At 32.9% G+C, this 19,417-nt stretch overlaps 1 protein-coding gene across 1 annotated transcript in view; it reads right to left on the reverse strand.

The window, feature by feature from the left end:
• Positions 1 to 19,417, reverse strand: part of AGMO (alkylglycerol monooxygenase) — a 336,276-nt gene that overhangs the window by 177,981 nt on the left and 138,878 nt on the right. Inside the window, exon 5 of the mRNA XM_003252592.4 lies at positions 16,427 to 16,522. Within this exon, the coding sequence (XP_003252640.2) occupies positions 16,427 to 16,522 (96 nt within the window). The remainder of the gene's footprint in view (positions 1 to 16,426; positions 16,523 to 19,417) is intronic.

Genomic DNA, 19,417 nt, shown 5'->3' on the forward strand with positions numbered 1-19,417 from the left:
TCAATTTTTACATCTGCAAATGGATACTAAAATACTAGAATATGTTATTGAAAAGTCATAGGAATATTTATAACCACTTACTTTTCAGAAAGAAGGCATGCATCTATGGTTAATTGTAAAGTTCATCCCAAATAAAAGATGCTTACAAATATTTATGATTCTTATCTGAGAGGGAAAAATCATAATAGGGAAAATATATCCTAAAAAGCATGTGTTTTACAGAACCCTCTTTATAAACGTGCATGTGCAAAATGATATGCTAAATGCTGAAGAATGACTGGGTTTGGGTGAAGTGAAATGAAATCTCCATAGCAGGATAAAGGTCTGCATTTAGATGAGCATAGATTAGAGTGACAACATTGACTATAACTAGCCAAGACTTTCGTTACAGCGTCATGCATGAATGATGTTCCAGCGGAGCCCAGACCACTGTGGGTCTCCTTAATCACTGCTGTCAGTATTTAAGGGAAATACTAAGCCAGCCTCTCATACATTTATTATCTGATATGAAAATCTTTGTCATGTTAGATTCAGCTGAGAAAGATATGCTTAAAATGAAGTTTGAAAATGACAATTTTTAAAGATTAATTTTCAGGTAAATTAGTGACGATTCAGTGTAAGCCAAGTCTAAAATTAAATGAACTAATATGTACGCCATAATTACTTGGCTTTTTCCTGGCCAATTTTCTTCTCCCATACCTCACTTCTGTTCCTCCTCCTCCTCTTTTATTTTTTTCTCTCTCTTCTTCTTCTCTTTTTGTTCATTTATTCTTTCATCCATCTATCTGTATCCATCTATCTTATCTATCTAAACGTGTGTGTGCATATGTACAAAAATTTATTTGGAAAGATCTTTATAAATATTCACTATAGGCTCACGCATACTTATCTAAAAAGTGTGTAGTAAGAAATATTTCTGTGTTCCTTCAATAAGATATTCCCATATTTATTCTCATTTGCAGATGGAAAACCTGAAGGGCGCAAATATTATGTATTATAGTCATATATTTAAATTTATTAAGTATATTTATCATATGTACTAAATATTAAATATATATTCAAATGCTGAACAATTACTGTTGTAAGTACCAAACTACCAATAAGGGTTTTCTATCAACACTACCAATAATCTATTTCAGAGCATTAAAACCTGTACTTACAAATTCTTATCAGAATCTCTTACTCAAAGCTATTTGCATAACAAGAGAGCAAGAAGTCTCTTGTCAACCAGTTCATTTATTCTGCAAATATTTATTGAGTTTCTAGGGACTTCACTAGGTTTTAAAAGTAAAAAGAAATGTAATACACAAGCATTGCCTGCAGGAAATTTACACTCCAATGGACCTTTCAATGGAAAGTTTAAACTATATCAGAAAAAAAAGATTTTACAAACAAATTACCTTTTCCACATAATTTTGTTTTCTCTTGGGACTGATGAAAAAAATCGCTCATTTTTCTTTATTTTTCAATTACTATTTCACAGTAGAGATATTTGAATTTATAATCAATTTGAACTTATAATTGGCAAAAGCATTGTCTAATAAGAAGCAAAATGAGTTCCCTTTCCAAGTCTCAAGCTGAAAATTACTTTTATGTAAATGTGTGCTTTTATTTAGTTTCCTGTAGTGCAGCTTTGCAAATACTCTCATTGGTTATTCCTGAAGAGAGTTTAGATTATTCTTTCTTGCTCCTAAATTTCTTCAACTGATTGTACAGAAATTGAAAGAATCTGTATGGGTTTCATTTATTCTCTGGTTATTTATTGAGTACAAGGTACTGCAGTACGATCTTTCAAGAGGTCATAGAGTGAAACAATGGAAATTACATTTTAATGTCTACTAATTTATCTATTTATTAATTTAAAGGTAGAATAAATGACGTCAGCATTTATTGTTTGAATATACATAAAAATATGCTTTTATACTATCAATAAAGTCTACAGCAATTCTCATTTAAAGTTTTAGAAAAAGAATAAAATCCATGAACACTGTAAGTCAACATATTAAAATAGTTTCTTGTCCTGAATTAGTTGATCTTTAAACACTTATTGTTTTACTTGTTACAAGCTTAATCAACTTGAACGTTTATGGATACATTTATATTATAGAGCATCTGGTGATGAAATGTAAAAATAAAATCTTAATTACTTCTTCCACTATTTCTGCTGTGTTAATTCAAGACAACCACACAAGTATTTAGACAGATGGTAGTGGCGGCCATATTAGCCTCTGATTTATCTACAGGGAAGGAAGAGAAAGCAGAACTCTTAGGATATGTGCTTGTCTGCATAGTTTCACACTTTGAAATGCTGGACAAATGCTGATTTATTCACGGCCAAATGTTTTCCTGTTTGATTAGGCAGTTTTCTACTTCAGTAAGCATGTAATATAGAGGTGGCTGAATTTCCACACTAAGGAGTGAAAAAACAATATTTATAGTTTGGAAATAAAACAATCTGGAGGAATCAGGACTGTTGGGATCATAAAGAGCTTCATAGGGAGTAAATTTCTGATGAATCCATACCACAGGGATAAAGAGTTAAAGGCTTAGTTTTAATGAAGAATGGGACTAGGTTATGTTTATACAATAAACAAAAGTTTTAAAGGACTGCGTTTATAATAAATTATCTTGAAGGCTGATTCTTGTCACTTATGATTACATTATTCCTCAAGCAAAAAGACAAGAGCAGGACAAGCTAGCATTTTATTTGAATTTGTTTCAGCATATCTTTTGAATAACACTTTTGGTTTATAATTGGAAAAATGAATACAAGTAACTGTTAAACAAGTTCCCTCATAGGAAAATAAGTTATTTTGTTATTTTTAAACAACCTGGAGTAAATTTACAGAAGAAAAACTGGAAACATTTATAGGTCTAACCATCTCAAACTTCATTCTTATGTAACATCATTTTATATTTACAGATTTAGGCATCCAGTGATAAATGGAATCATGCTAGTATGAGTAATAATAACATTATTTGAAAAGAAGGCAACTGAAAAACTGAAAGGTTAAGCAATCCATGTCCAAACCTCCAATCTACAGTCTTATGGTACAAGCTCCATACTTTTGACTCTTTCTAAAACTCACTGTATTGTGACTGCCATTATGATCATATTCCCAATTTCAGGTGTGACTTCTACTGATTAGTCAACAAATATTAATTGATTGCCAACCGACTATGTGCCTGACATCATCTGGGCATTAGATACTTTAGTAAACAAAGCAAACACGAATCTACATTTTAGCTTCCATTCTCAAATGTTAGATGTCTTTGTCATCTATTATAAACTTTTATCTGTTAACAAATATTTCAGATACTAATATTTTAAAGTCAAATATTATATAATACATTCTCAAACACTAGATTAGAATCTATAAGGACTTACACGTCTTAAGTTCATTTGTCCTGTCATTTCCATTTGCATAGCTTCCTGCTAAGGACAAGCTATCTTACTAAACCATATCCCTTCCCTTGTCCTCTTAGGGATTAAAAATATATATTATTAATACATCCATTCTGACTCAGGTCTTTCCTATGAGTACATTCTTCTTGTTGCTTTCTCTGCCTCCTGCCAATAAACAAACATATTGTAGACAATCTACTTAACACAATCAGTGCATTCATTTATTAAAAAGATGTTTGCTGGTGGTGATCTAAGCTTTACACACTGGGAAAACAAAAATTAATACAACATAGTTATTATCCTCAAGAAGTTTACTGTCAGCTTCTACGTTCATGATGCTCAAAATTTATTCCATTTACATTCAGTCTAATGCTTGTTCAAAATGCAAATTCCTACCTTCACTCACCAGAGATTTATTTTATGTAGTTCTTGGAAGGGAGCAATCATTCTGTATCTTGATAAGCACTCACATTATTCTGATGCATGCAGGTGACCCTACCCTTGCTTCAATTCTAGTTCGGACTTTATGAACCAATTCTAAAATGTAGTCATTTGGCTTTTTCAAAATAAGTACTATTCATTGAAAACATATTATGTTCCAAACTATGAGCTTTACATTTGTTATTTCATAAATCCACATAACACTCTTATGGGTATGATTACTGTTACTTAACAGATTTGGAAGCAAGGTCAGAGAATCTAAATAAGTTTAGTAAATAGTCATATTCATTCATTCATTCAAAAAACACTATCTTTTGGGTTCTGAGAACAAAGTAGTAAACAAGATGGACAAATGCCTAATTAAGCTAAAATAGGACAGATTTCTCTTTGATTTCAAAATGTATAAAATTATTCATTATGTCATACTACTCTCTTATCCCTGAAATGTTCTCTTCTTCAATTTGGCAAATTAATTTCCATCATGTTCCTTGTGTCTAAGAGCTTAAATTCCAATCCTTTCACAACAGACATTTTTTAATAAAGATTCATGAAATTTTAGACAGTCCAGCTTCAGGTAGCTCAGTAAAACTCTTCCAACTTTGGTTCTTTATTTTCTGTTGGGAAAGACTCACTACAACTCAGTAGATTCTCAAAGGAGGGTGTGATCCTAAAATTGTTAGTGACAAGGGTGCCAGTTCAGGTCAGAAGACTCAAAAGGCCCCTTTGTTTGGAATACACATACACACACACACACACACACACACACACGTATATTCCATATATGTACATATGTACACATGTGTGTATATATATGGAATATACATATATATGTGTGTGTGTATATATATATATATATATATATGTGTGTGTATATATATATATATATATATATATATATGTATTCCAAACAAAGGGGCCTTTTGTGTCTTCTGACCTGAACATATGTACATATATAGACACATATGTGTACACATAGACACATATGTGTCTATATGCACACATAGACACGTGTGTATATGTACACATATAGGCACATGTATACACATATATGTATATGTATATGTGATCCTAAAATTGTTAGTGACAAGGATGCCAGTTCAGGTCAGAAAACTCGAAAGGCCCCTTTGTTTGGAATACACATACATATATATATATATATATATATATATATATATATATATATATATACTTATATGTATATTCCATTATATTTGCATAAACACTAGAAATGCATACATGAATAAGCACGGGGGTGATGAATTATCTGAAAAGGTAACTATAGAATAGAAGGAAAGACTATTTTACAGAGAACAAGAAATGTATAGGATTTCCATTAAAGATGGGCTACAAGAGAGAACAAGAAGCCAAAGGTGACATCAATATTTGATCTTGATGTTGACTTCAGAGAAATGGAAGCAAAGTAGAAGAGTAGATGATTTAAGGTGATAAAAGTCATAATAAAATACATTTTAGATATGCAGATTCAGGGTAGTAGCAAATATTTCTAAGAATATGTGAAGTAAGGTATTGGAAACATTGATTTGAAACCCATAAGCATCTTCATTAATATTTAACACTAGTAATAATTATCAACAATCAATAGAATTTTTTATTTAAATACGATGCTTATTAAAATTTATGTGTGTGTATATTTGTATGTGAAATATGTTTACATATACACACAAACACAGTAACATAATAAATGAGAAACATTTTTGCTATCATGGAATTCGGAGAATAATGAAAGAGACAGAGAGTTAAGCAACAAATACAACACAGTGGCATAAGAATTAAACTTCACTATTATTATTAACAATTAGAAGCTTCCCTTGTGCAGAAACTAATGTGTTATCTAATTTATGTCTCCAAACAGAGCTCGTGCTCCTAACTCTTAACTACCAATATGGAAATAGAAATACACACAGAGTTAGTGTAAAGAAAAGTGCATCGAGCTCTTACTAGGAGGTAAAAGAAAGATGTTGCAGAGGAAATGGTAATTGGGTTGCGTCATGAAGTATGTTTTAAAAAAGGTTATCACAGAGATAACATGTGCAAATACAGATAACCCGCAAGTATTTCAGGAAGCAAATAGCAGGGCAGTTTAGCTGTACTGGCTGACTTACGGGATGGGATGGGAATTGTAAACAAGGGTCATTTTCTAAGAGCCCTGAAATCTATTAATGAATTTAAGGGTTTTGATTTTATCTTGGGGACAAGAGAAAGTCATTTAAGAATTTTTTTCTCATGTTAGGAGTACCCTAATATTATTTGGGTTCTAAAATAATCATCACAATTGTTGTATGAAAATATATAGGAGAGGGCAGAGTGTGTAGGTGTAAAAAAAACAGAATTCTGTTGTAACTATCTATGTAACTGATGAAGGATTATAAATTCAGGTGGGGCAATACAGATGGAAAGGGCAAGAGGTATTAACGAACTATTTAGGAGGACAACTCAACCAGTGTATAATGAATGTTTTAAGAGTGAATGGCTGTGTTATTAACAACTATGCCAGAAAAAATAGGTACACATTGGGGCTGTTTCAAGCAAGCTGAGACATATGACACCGTAGCTGTAAGAGATGTAAAATCAGTGATATAGGATTTCAGAGGAGGAAAGGAGAGAGAATTGTTTACCAGGCTTTGAATCATGGTTCTGCTACTAACTAACTGCAACAACAGTAGGCAAGTTACATAACCTCTGTATAGTTGTTTCCTCACTTTGAGTGGGGACCACGGGTTGTGTGATAATTAAATAAGTAAATACATGTAAAATATTTAGCATAATGACTAACACAAGGTCTGAACTGTATAGTGGTTTGTTCTCAACAGGGGACACATTTTCTGGGGAAGAGAGAATTTGAGTTGGGCCTTGAAGAATGTATGGAATACTAGGATATGGAAAATATGAAAAGAAGAGAAAATGCAAAGATTGGGTATTAGATGAATTTGAGAAATGGAAAATGGCCCAGTTTTACTGAGCTGCACAGTATGGAAAGTAATGAGACATAGACCAGGAGATATAGTTGGAAGGCGGTACACAAAGAACATGAAATGAAAGGAATTTAGACTTTATTCAGTAAGAAATAGAACATCACCGAAGTATTTTCATCAGGGCTGGCCTCTGAAAATAGGTTAGATTTTAAGATGGGGGAAGTAAATTGTGGGTAAAGTATACACAATTATTTGGTACAGGAAGAATTACAACTGATCTTGGCCTTAGCCAGTGACCTTGATCTTTTAACTCTACCATATCAGTTCTTTATGAACTCTTTCTGCCACCCACCAGGGTCTAACGAGTGAAATGCAGATAAATGTATTGTTTGAGGGAAAAGTGTGACAAGTGAATGAAGTATGGTCAAAATTTATCTCCCATGCATGCTGTGTCGCCTTATATAAATCATAGAATATCAACGTTCTTAGCCTTAAAAGGAAGGAGGTTTGATCACAGAGTTTGATGAATATAAAAAATTTAATTTTCTGACTTTCTATTAAATTTCTGGAATGGTTTCCTGCTGCATATATGTCTACCCATACCCTTAAAATAAAGCCCCATTACTGAATTCATTCTTTACAACCTGTAAAACTTTAATTATCCTTCAGAGATTCAAATTATTTTGTGAGAATTAAGTGAGCAATGTTTGCTTGGCACGTACTGGATGCTTAATACATGGCGGCTATTTATTACAACATTAAGATCAGAAATGACCATTGTAGAGGGAAACTGCATAATGTAGTAGATTAGAGCAACGAATATGGAGTCTGACTACTTTGTACAAACCCCAGGTTTGACACTTACTAATCACATGGCCCAGGGTGAGTTACTTAGTATATTTAATTGGAAGTAATACCACTACAAATTCTAATGAGTTGTTATTGAAAATTTAATGTGAAAATACTTCCTGAAAAATAATGAATACTGGATAGGCTCACAATAAAATAAATAATAAGTAAATAAATAAATAAATAATAAATAAATAGAAATGATACTCATTAAATTTTCTTTGGAATATGTCAGTCCAATTATCAATAACTATAAGTAACTGAGAATTCTTGGGCTAAGACCACTGTACCTGTGCTTCTAAACTTCAGTCCTTTTAAAATATGTTCTTCAAAATTAGCTACTTCTTCCTGAAGAAAATTATAACTCTTTTCCACCATTTAACTTTTTTTATTATGTACATAAGACTAGGATACTTAGTCTTATGTATAGTAACAAGATACTACAAGAATAGCAATAGATTCTCACTATTGTGGTCTGTGGACCACAATAATTGAAATATTTTAAAAAATATGTTGAACTTGTCATATGTAATAATCTGTACAGTAATCAGTTTCTAGATCAAAAAAATAACAAAAAAACCCTAAGCAATGTACTTTATGATTAGAATCCCAAATTTTTATAGTTTCCCTAAAGTAAGTTGGGGATTCATTAATTATTTAAGTCTTAAATTTGATTGCATTTATTTATATTAATGATTCATATTAAATAAAATATCTACTGCATTAAAATTATGTCACAAAATGTATGTGAATAATCATGATGGCTAAGAGTGGTTAGTAAGTGATATACAGTAAAACAGGTATCTAGATTTCAAAAAAAGATAAAGGAACAAACAATACCGAAAACACTTTTTAGTAATTTCTATGTGATAAATTACAAGTAAGTAATATCATTTCTATAATGTAAACTGCATCTTTCATTTTGTGGCCTTAGGGATTAAATTGCCTGAGTTCAACTCCAGATTTTATTTGTTACTATGACTATAAACTTGGGCAGAGTTCTTTACCTTCTTTGCCTTCTTGTGCTTGAGTTTCAAGCACTATTTTAATTGTCAGATTGAAACATGAACTACATTTTTTAATCCTCAAAACAATGTATACACTATGGTTGAATGTCCCCTCCAAAACTCATATTGAAACTTATTTGCTATTGTGACAGAGTTAAGAGTTGAGATCTTTAAGATGTGATTAGGTCACAAGGGTTTTGTCTTCATGAATTTATTAATACTATTACTGCCTAAATGGGAGGTGAGTTAGTTATTTGAAGAACGGGTTCCTGATAAAAGGATAAATTTGCACCCTATTTGCTCTCTGTATTGCATGATTGCTTGCCCTCTGCCATGTTATATCTCAGCATGAAGGCCCTCAACAGATGCCAGCACCTTGATCTTGGACTTTGTAGCCTCTAGAACTTTGAGCCAAATAAACTTCTATTATTTATAAATTACCCAGTCTGTGGTATTCTGTTATTGCAACAGAAAACAGACTATGACTCTTTATATTGTTATTATCCTCATTACCCATAGGAGGAAACTGAAGCACAAGAAGGTAAAGGACTCCGTGCAAGTTCATAGGCACAGTTGACAAATAAAATCAGGAGCCAAACTCAGGCACTTTAATCCCAAAGGCCACAAAATAAAAAATGCAGTTTACATTAAAGAAATGATTTACTTATTTGTAATGTAAGTTGTTTTTTAAAAAAGCATGAGATGACTAATTGTGTGTTTACAATATTCATATTAAAGTTTTTATAATCATAGTATATGATATATTAAAAAAATCTCCCAGGCAACATATTTCCTTACACGAAATAAATATTTAATTTGATAATGAAGATGTGCCAACTAGATTAATAATTCCAATACATTTCCTATCTACACAAATGGTGAAATAACAGCTACAGAAATTTAATATTCACTAAACACATTTCTCTACAATCATTACTTAAAATTCATATCACAAATAGTATGTATTTTTTCTTTCTTGATGTGTTATTTAAAAGATAAACAAAATGGAGATAGTTACCTAAAAAATGTATCTTTACACATGACTGGATCTTGAGTAAATTTAATATAATTTTGAGGATTAGATAAATACTCTTAGACTTCCATTAATTTTGGATACTAAAGTGCAATAAGCAAAACACTCTATTATCTGTGTCCTCAGAAGTCAGATCTCCTAAGTCTCTGCTCATCCTTCTACCACTCTATTGCATTTGCTGCTATAGAGTAAAATTTTTCTATTCTTCTCTATATCTGTTAGCTTCTGAAAACTTCTGGTTTCTATTATCTCATTGTACATATTACTTCATAATTCTGCTGCACATTTCTTACGCTTTCTCATTTTGCACATTGCATCCTTGCAGCTCTCTTGTACTCTAACTTCTATTGCCCTTTGCTGTTTAGGTCTCTCATAAATATATCTCCAGACAAAAGGACTAATTGGGGCAGTTACCTGAGTATAGAGTGTTGCTGAGAAGAATTTGTTTTCCTGATAGCTTGTCAATTACATCACTGTACGGGCAGTGTATGCACTAGGTTAGGAGTTGTAGGCCAAATTTAAGGATACCAAAAGTGACTGGAAATATAAGGGGGAAATCCTAGAAAGGATAGGATTTCCTTTCTAGGAAAGGGAGCCATAATATCTGCATACAAAGTGCCCTCAAAGCCTGGCTGACTCTTAAATTACTCATATGTAGGGCAAGACACTAAGAAACCTGATGAAAAACTCAGAGGTTGAGAAGTTGTAAAATTGCTGAGCAGAGATTTCAATTGCTGTCTGGTGATAGCAAAAGAGAATTGAGAGTTCAAATCCTGCCAAGTGAGAGGGGCTTTGTAAACACCTCCAGCATTTCATTATTAAAAAAAAAAAAAAAGACAAGGCTTGCCCTAAACTTGAAGATCACCAAGGATAAGGAATATGCCTTAAGACTAAAGGCAGTGCCAAAAATCCCCACATATCCTAACAGTGTATAAGTCAAAGTCTCCAAAAATACAGGGTAGTTAGCCAATTATTTCACCACCTCCTAGAATAACAATAAGGTATGGTCAGATGGACAAAACAGAATCTAGAGTCTTTACAACAAATCTGCCATAATGATTTACATATAATATTAACAATAAATTACTAGATGTACAAAGAAAAAATACAAATGTGATTCATATCAAGTAAAATAACAGTCAACTGAAGTAGACCTGAATATGAACCAGATATTGGAATTAACAGACAAGAATTTTTAAATAATTATTACATTTAGGACATAAAGGCAAAATAGTCACAGTAAGTGAAAGAGACTCTCAGCAGAGAAAAAAAAACTGTTTATTAAAAAAAGCCAAATTCTAGAACATAAATGTATAATATCTAATGTGAGAAATACACTGAATGGATTCAATAGCAGCTTGGAGAAAGTAGGTAAAAGATTAAATAAACTTGAAGACAAATTAATATGTTATTCAATCTGAATACAAGAGAAAGTAAAATCTTAAAAATTACAGAGCATTTCTGATCTCTAAGGTAGTATCATGCAGAATACACATGTAATTGACATTCCCAGAGGGGAGTAGAAAGAGAAAGGGACAGAAACAATGTTTAAGAAAATCATGACCAGGACCCCTTAACTCCGAATTTGATTTTCAAAGCACATACTTGTAAGCCCCAGATTAATGTTTTTTAAATACCACAGTGGCACATTATAGTCAAACTGCTAACATTTTAAAAGGAAGAGAAAAATTTTGTAAACATCTAGCAATGAAAAGACACATTACCTTCGGTATAACAATGATATGAAAACTGAATTATTAGAAAAAATAAAAGTTTAAAGACAATGAGATAAACTTTTTAAAGTACTGAAAAAATGCGACAAAGGAATGTCCATTAAGAATTCATATTCAGAAAAGTATCTTTCAAAAATTAAGGAAAACGTGACATTTTAAGGTAGACAAAGACTGAATGGATTTGTTGCTACAGGACTGCATTAGAAAAGATGTAAAAGTTATTCAGCCTGAAAAGAAATAATAACAGATGAAAACTTAGGTTAATGGAAAGAATGAAGACTATTAGAAGGTAAACATCTGGGCAAATAAAGAAGATTAACTGTTTTATCTTCTTGATTCCTTTAAATATAACTGACTAATTAAATCTAAAATAATAAAAACAATATTTTGGGATTTATTTATTTATTTATTTTTATTTTATTTTTTTTTTAGATGGAGTCTCACTCTGTCACCCAGGCTGGAGTGCAGTGGCGTGATCTCGGTTCACTGCAAGCTCTGCCTCCCAGGTTCACACCATTCTCCTGCCTCAGCCTCCCAAGTAGAAGGGACTACAGGTGCCTGCCACCACGCCTGGCTAATTTTTTTGTATTTTTTTGTAGAGACGGGGTTTCATCATGCTAGCCAGGATGGTCTCAATCTCTTGACCTCGTGATCCACCCACCTCAGCTTCCCAAAGTGCTGGGATTACAGGTGTTAGCCAGTGCACCCAGCCATATTTTGGGATTTATAATGTGAAAGATTAGCATATGTGAGAATGCTAGCTGAAAGGTTGGGAGGGCATACATTGAATTATATTACTAAAAATTCTCACATTTCTGATAAGTATTATATTAATTCAAGGTAAGATATGATAGGAATGCATATTTAATCCCTAGAATAGACACACACTCACACACGAAGAGAGGGAGAAGTGGGGAGAGAGAGAGGGAAAACAAGTCAGTAGAGGATGCCTACATTTTACTTTAGCTACTTCTGTCTTATACCATCTAGCTCTTTGCCAGAGCAATAAGGCAAGAAAAAAATTAGCAGAAATATAGGGAAAAAAAAGAAACAAAACTGTCTTTATTCAAAGACCACAAAATTATGCATGACAAAAATCCTAGAGAAAATTAAATTATTTTACAAATGTGTGAATAATGCATCCTTTAAAGCTATGATAATCAATAAATTGAGGAACTGGCATAAAGGGAAACAAATACATCAATGAAAGTGAGTAGGAGTCTAAAAATAAATCCAAACATATGTGGTCAACTTTTTCTCAACAAGTCATCAAGGACATCTAATGGATTTTTTTAAGTCTCTATAATAAATGGGGCTATAGTTGGTGGTTATGTATGTAGAAATCAGGCATCTTGATTCTACCACATACCATATGTAAAAGTTAATTCAAGAATATCACAGAATAACGGTAAAAGTTAAAACTCTGAAATATTCAAAAGTAATCCTAGAAGACTCTTTCAGAGTTTGTGATAGTCGAAGATTTCTTAGAGAATATTTTTAAAAAACAATAAAATAAAATAGTGAACTTCAAAGTTTAATATTTCTGCTCATGAAAAGTCATCAGTGGCGCAATCTCGGCTCACTTCAAGCTCTGCCTCCCTGGTTCAAGCCATCCTCCTGCCTCAGCCTCACGAGTAGCTGGGACTACAGGTGCCCGCCACCGTGCCTGGCTAATTTTTTTGAACAGGCTCACTCCTGTAATCCCAGCACTTTGGGAGGCTGATGCAGGCGGATCACAGGGTCAAGAGACTGAGACCATTCTGGCCAACGTGGTGAAACCCCATCTCTACTAAAAATACAAAAATTAGCTGGGCATGGTGGTGCATGCCTGTAGTCCCAACTACTTGGGAGGTTGAGGCAGAAGAACTGCTTGAACCCAGGAGGTGGAGGTTTCAGGGAGATGAGATGGTGCCACTGTACTCCAGCCTGGCAACAGAGTGAGACTATGTCAAAGAAAAAAAAATACCATTGAATCATTCAGTTCAAATCTTCAATATTGAAGAATTAAGTTATTTATCTGCTACATTTCTCTACTCAAGCATTACATGATATATACATAAACAATGTGATAATAAATTTAAGATAAAACAAAGGTAATAGTGTAATAGTATCATTATACGATTGCTACTGTACTGTGAAAACTCAGCTAACACCCAAATAACACGTGACATCTAAAAAAATACTTAAAACATTCCACAGTTTTAAGTTAAAAACATGTATTAAATAAAAGGGTTTTCTTACTATCTTTAGTGAATTCACAAGAAGAGACTATAACCGAATATGTGCTGCAGAGGCTTTAGATCCATGAACAATACACAGACAAAAATATAATCACAAAAATTAATCAACAGAGCAGAGTTTCAAGCCAAATGTTTCATAACTTTCAAAAAAAGAGGATGACAATAGACCTTGTTGTTTGTTTTTCTTTTCTTTGTTTCTTTTTTTTTTTTTTTTTGGAGGTGGGGAGGGAGTCTCGCTCTGTCGCCCAGGCTGGAGTGCAGTGGCTAGATCTTAGCTCACTGCAAGCTCCGCCTCCCAGGTTCAAGCAATTATTCTGCCTCGGCCTCCAAAGTAGCTGGGACTACAGGCATGCGCCACCACACCCAACTAATTTTTGTATTTTTAGTAGAAATGAGGTTTCACCACGTTGGCCAGGCTGGTCACAAACTCCTGACCTCAGGTGATCTGCTCGCCTCTGCCTCCCAAAGTGTTGGGATTACAGACATGAGCTGCTGTGCCAGGCCTAGACTTTGTTTATTTATCAAAATAACTCAAAAGTAAACAGAAAATTTCTATAAACTATTTAGTGTGTTTTATGGCCTATTTTTTTTATCTCACATACAGTCTTTCAAAAATGTGATTTTAGGTTTTTTTTCTTCCTTTTATTCTAATGTAATTGATTTTAAGAGAACTGAATCTTCTTCACTTTCAAAAAAATCAGTATCTTCTTAAGATCATATTCCCCTTAGAGTGAGAACTGATTTTTATGGATGTTAGGAGAAGTGAAACAATTGTAAGAATGAAACTCTATTCAGGAATATACAGGGCTCTTTGGCTAACATTGTCATCTCTACAGCTCGCATATCATATCTGTCAATGGAGATCCAAGTATGATGCCTGATATTAAACAGTAAGCAAGTGGCCTATAGGGTTTCATACAATTTACAGTACAGGAAAACATAAAGTGAGTATTTTTATAGACTAAAGGCTGTTGTTTTCAGTTTTTATTTTTTACTTATTAATCTGTGTATTAACTCTTAATTGAAAAAAGCAAGGCAAGCAAATGATAAAAATAATTTTTAAAAAATACTTAATACTCCTCCCACTCCAGAAGCAGTCATGGTGTCCAATTTGTCTTTCTCTCCAGAAAGCATTTGTCTTTCTCTCCAGAAAGCATTTGTCTTTCTCTCCAGAAGCAGTCATGGTGTCCAATCTCTTGGCTCTCCATCCTGAATCATTCTACTATTTGTAAACAAACTATTCTATGTTGTATATAATAAACGAATGTAACTGCACAGTTGAGAAATATTTCAGAAATGTTTTCGCAGTTAATAATACTATTTAAAATTCCAAGATCCAAACCATGAATTTCAGAAGATGTGTTCTTGCCTCCCATGCAGCTCAACTGTAAGAACCCACATATAGTAAAGTATTTTGAAAAGCATAAAGTGTTAACACAAGGGAGAGGTTCTAAGCATTGCTTTTGAAGTGGAAATGAAGCCACTTGGAGGTTCTTAGCAAACAGGAATAAGTCTCACCAGTGGCTTCTCTCCACTCTTGCTTTACTTCATGAAATGGAACTCAAGCCCTAGCTCATCGCCCTCTGAGGGACACAGGAAGAGGTGAAAGTGACTGAGGCACTATTGTTCTGTATCCAAACTAATACCTGACCCAACACATGGCGTGACCTGGAGCAGAGCTGCTATAAAATGTAATTCTCCCTTAACCCCTCCATGTAAATCATCAGAAAGCTTCCCTCCACTGATTTAAACAAATTTGGTCTTTGACCTCTAGAATTAGAACTGGCCCCACATCTCTTTCAGATGGTTGTGGTATTGAGTGTTTGATGTGTTAAGTATCATAAAACACAATACTATTTCATGATAGATCTTCAAATAATGCTACATACGTCCAAAGTCATGGTAACAGTCTCTTTATTCCAAGTAAATCGGTAGCATAAAATACTGCAGGTTAATGGAATAATGCACTTCGTTGTATCAAGATTTCACATATAATGCAGCTGTGATTTGTAGTGTTGTTCAACCAGTTGCAACACCTGTCAACATGCTTCCTCTAGTAACTTCAAAAGGCTTCCAATAAATACCAAATGTTTAAAAGAGTGCTTGTGTGTATAGGTAAGAATTTTTCTAGGTCTGTGATTTTTGGTATTTTAGCAATAGGATTGGTACAAATGTTCATAAACCAATCAGCTGCTTAATAATCTATCTGCAAACATTCAAATCTGACAGTTTGAAATGCCACGGAAGACTCTAAAATTACATTTCTTCAGTTTTTTTGGGAAAAAAATAACAATATACTGAACAATTTTAAATAAAATTTAATCTCTGTAGTTAGAGCAAGTTTTCCAACCAAAAATTATCTTCATAATTTCTATACAATTTTTAAGGATGTTTCAGAGTTTCAACAGATTATAGATATATTTATATATACACTATACATATGTTTATCTCTCTAAATTGAAATGAATTGCAACATCTCTTGGTAAATAATGTTTAATAAACTGTAATACAGGAAGATATTGTATTGAATATAGTATTAAAATGTTTTGGTACTTAATAGTTCAAAAAATTGTTTTATTTAATTGAGACCAACTGGCCTCATTGCTTCTTATAAACTTTGCAATATATATTCAGTAAAAAGGAATAAAAATGAACAGATGTTTCTCCTTAAAAAAGGCAGACAAAGATTTTTCTTACACAATAAATCATCTGCTAGTGGATTTCCAGGACATTGCTTCAGGCTGTTTAGGTATAAAACTTACAAAGATAAAAAAAAAGTTTTACCTCTGTATGGATCCAAAATTGGTAAAGGAGATTGAACTGAAGATGAACAGCATATACTGAAGGGGGTATGAAGAGGGCCAGGGGAGAGTAGAAAATCTGAAAGAAAGAATTAAAAAAAAATTAATTTGCATATATGAATTCTCAATGCTTTGTTAATGTTTCAGTATTCTGAATGCATATTTCTTCAGGAAATATATCTCATTCTATACACTGTATATTTTATTGCCATGTTTACTTTGCAACATTAATTTTCCTCACGGTGATAAAGTTACAGACATGTTGGAGCTAAGGCCATTGGACTTCAATTTTGCATTTAATATTGTCTAGTTAAAATATTATATGTTGTGTGTTATTTCCTTACTTTTAAAAAGGTTGGATGTGTTTTCTGGAATTAAAGGGATTTTTTATGTACACACAAATACTCTCTTTATGTTAAAAAATGTAGGAATGGATGACTTTATACCTTTGACAGCTCCCAAATTCTGTATTATTACTTGGCATTTTCAATAATAATGTGAAATTATAATAAAAGAAATTAATTTCATATAAGGAGAGGACAGCATATACTTTTCCTTTTAACTTTGTTTTTGTATGATTGATTGATGGCATCATATCTCTTAATTTTTTCAAAGCTATTAAGAAGGAAATATGATATGGTTCCATGGTGAAAACAAATTTTAAAGGTCCATATGACCTAATAAACAGAAATGCCTCTTCCTTAGAAAGACAACTTATGATTAAACCACAGAACTGGTTAGAATTAACTAGTGAGCATGATCTGCTTGTTCTGCTAATGACTTTGATCCCCAAGAGTGGTCAAAGTCATTAGCAGTGGAAAGAAACATCTTATTAAATGAGAGACTAAATAACCAAATAAGAATAAAATAAAAATAACCAAATAAGAATAAAATAAAAATAACTAAATAAGAATAAAATGAATCCCCAAGAATGGTCAAAGTCATTAGCAGTGGAAAGAAACATTTTATTAAATGAGAGACTAGATAACCAAATAAGAATAAAATGAATCTGACTTTCACTTTACATTTCTAATTTTATAGAGTTTATACTTCTGAAAGACTGGATGTTTTAAAAACATTTCTTCTGAGTATTATAATTTTATTTTAAAATTATTTTATGACTTTTGTTCTCAGTTATGCAAAATGTAATTTCAAGGATGTTTAGCAATGATTATGCATGTAAAACTCGTCTAGTTCTTGTTTTGAAACTTTTCATAAAAATTTCAACTGTCATCATAAGTAGAATTTTTTTAATATAAATGTGTTATTAAGCAATGGATTAGATTAGTGAGCAAAAGAATACTGGGCTCTCATTCAAGAGATCAATTTTTAGTCCATGGTTCCACTAGAGACGCTCTCCGTGATACTCACTAAGTTCTTAAGCTTCTCTAGGCTTCAGGTTCCTGAAATTAGTGGTGGAGGGGAAAACCATTTAAAATATAGTCATCCTTTTTGTTCCAAAAGATCTGTGATACTATGATTTGATTGTTTCATAATATATTAAAACAATTATCTCCCAATAGGTTAATAGCAAAATACTTGCAAAACATATATGGCCTATGATATAAGTCCTCTAAGTTGAGGAGTGTTTCGGAATCTCCTCTTTGAGAGGTGAGAAAAATATGAAACAACTTTATTTTGGATGCTTAATAAGTAGTTCTGTTTGGAAAGACGATGCATAGCAGATGAATATTTATAGTTCATTATAATTTCCCAAGGTGTGGAGAAGTAGTCCCTTGAAATAATAACAGCTATTATGGAAAAAGTGGTTATAAGATCAGATAAGTCGTGAAGTGGTAAATTAAACAACTGAAGTTTCTTTAACACAGGTCTTTTAAGAGCTTTTACCATGCTAATGTGAATCACAAGTCTATTAGCACACAGAATACTTTCTTGATGAGTTTTCCATAGGATTAGATTTTCTGAAAACTCATTTTATGAAACAGTGTGCTAAATCTTACATATTGGTAATATAATGAGGAACTGACCAATGGAAAAATAAGCTCACTATGAATTCCAAAATACCATATTTCTAACAAAAAATATAGGTGAGGAAATAATTCACATGAATCACATAAGTGATAATTTCTTATGATTAATACAGTTCTAGAAAAAGAATCTAATGACACAATCAAAGTTCTAATTTTTACGATTGAAAGCAGCTTAGTAAATGTGGTCCAGGTAGGAGAATTCTCACTTTTCTTCTCTACCTCCAAACTTTGCATTTCTGAATCCTATATAACGTATAAAACCAATTTAAAGGCCACTTCCATTATAAATCTTTATATGGTACTAACTTGACTGAAGAAATTTCTCCGTCCTCAAACTCAGAGTAACTTGGTAGCTGGATTAGGGACATGATATCCTTTACCAAATATATCCATATCTACCATGCATTCAAACCCATGTCATTCTGACTCTGAGTTTCTTTAGCTTTAAATTACACTGTCTACCCTAGGTTATTTTATTGTCTTGTAGAAGTCATATATAATAAGGCTATAATGGAGAAAAACAACCCAGACCTATGTGTTTGAGGAAAGAATGAGTACAAGCCTGAAGGCGATCTAAGCAAGAGGAAGCCCGCAGCACTCAGCAATCTGGATGTGAGAGTGAAGAAGGTAGATGACTAGATTTACTCATGGCCTGAAGATTTCAAAGCACAGGATTTCAGCAGAGGATGCAGACTGTGCTTCACAGTCATGGATTTTATTCTCTTACTAAGTGAACGTGGCCAGCAGGGGTTGTGTGAGACAGTATCATGAAGCAAGAAACAACATGGCATTTAGGGGGAGCTAAACGTATTTGCTATTGTAGAAGGTGTTGGAGAGTAGTGTGGCTAGAAATCAGGTTGGACCATGGGATTTCTTGACAGACCTCAGGGAATCCATGAATCCCCTGATGCCACTATAACAACGTGTGAGCCTGTGTGCGTGGGAGAGTCTGCATTTTTCTCAAGAAACAATTGATAGCCTTC

Source organism: Nomascus leucogenys, chromosome 11 (assembly GCF_006542625.1).
Source record: "Nomascus leucogenys isolate Asia chromosome 11, Asia_NLE_v1, whole genome shotgun sequence".
NCBI lineage: Eukaryota > Metazoa > Chordata > Mammalia > Primates > Hylobatidae > Nomascus > Nomascus leucogenys.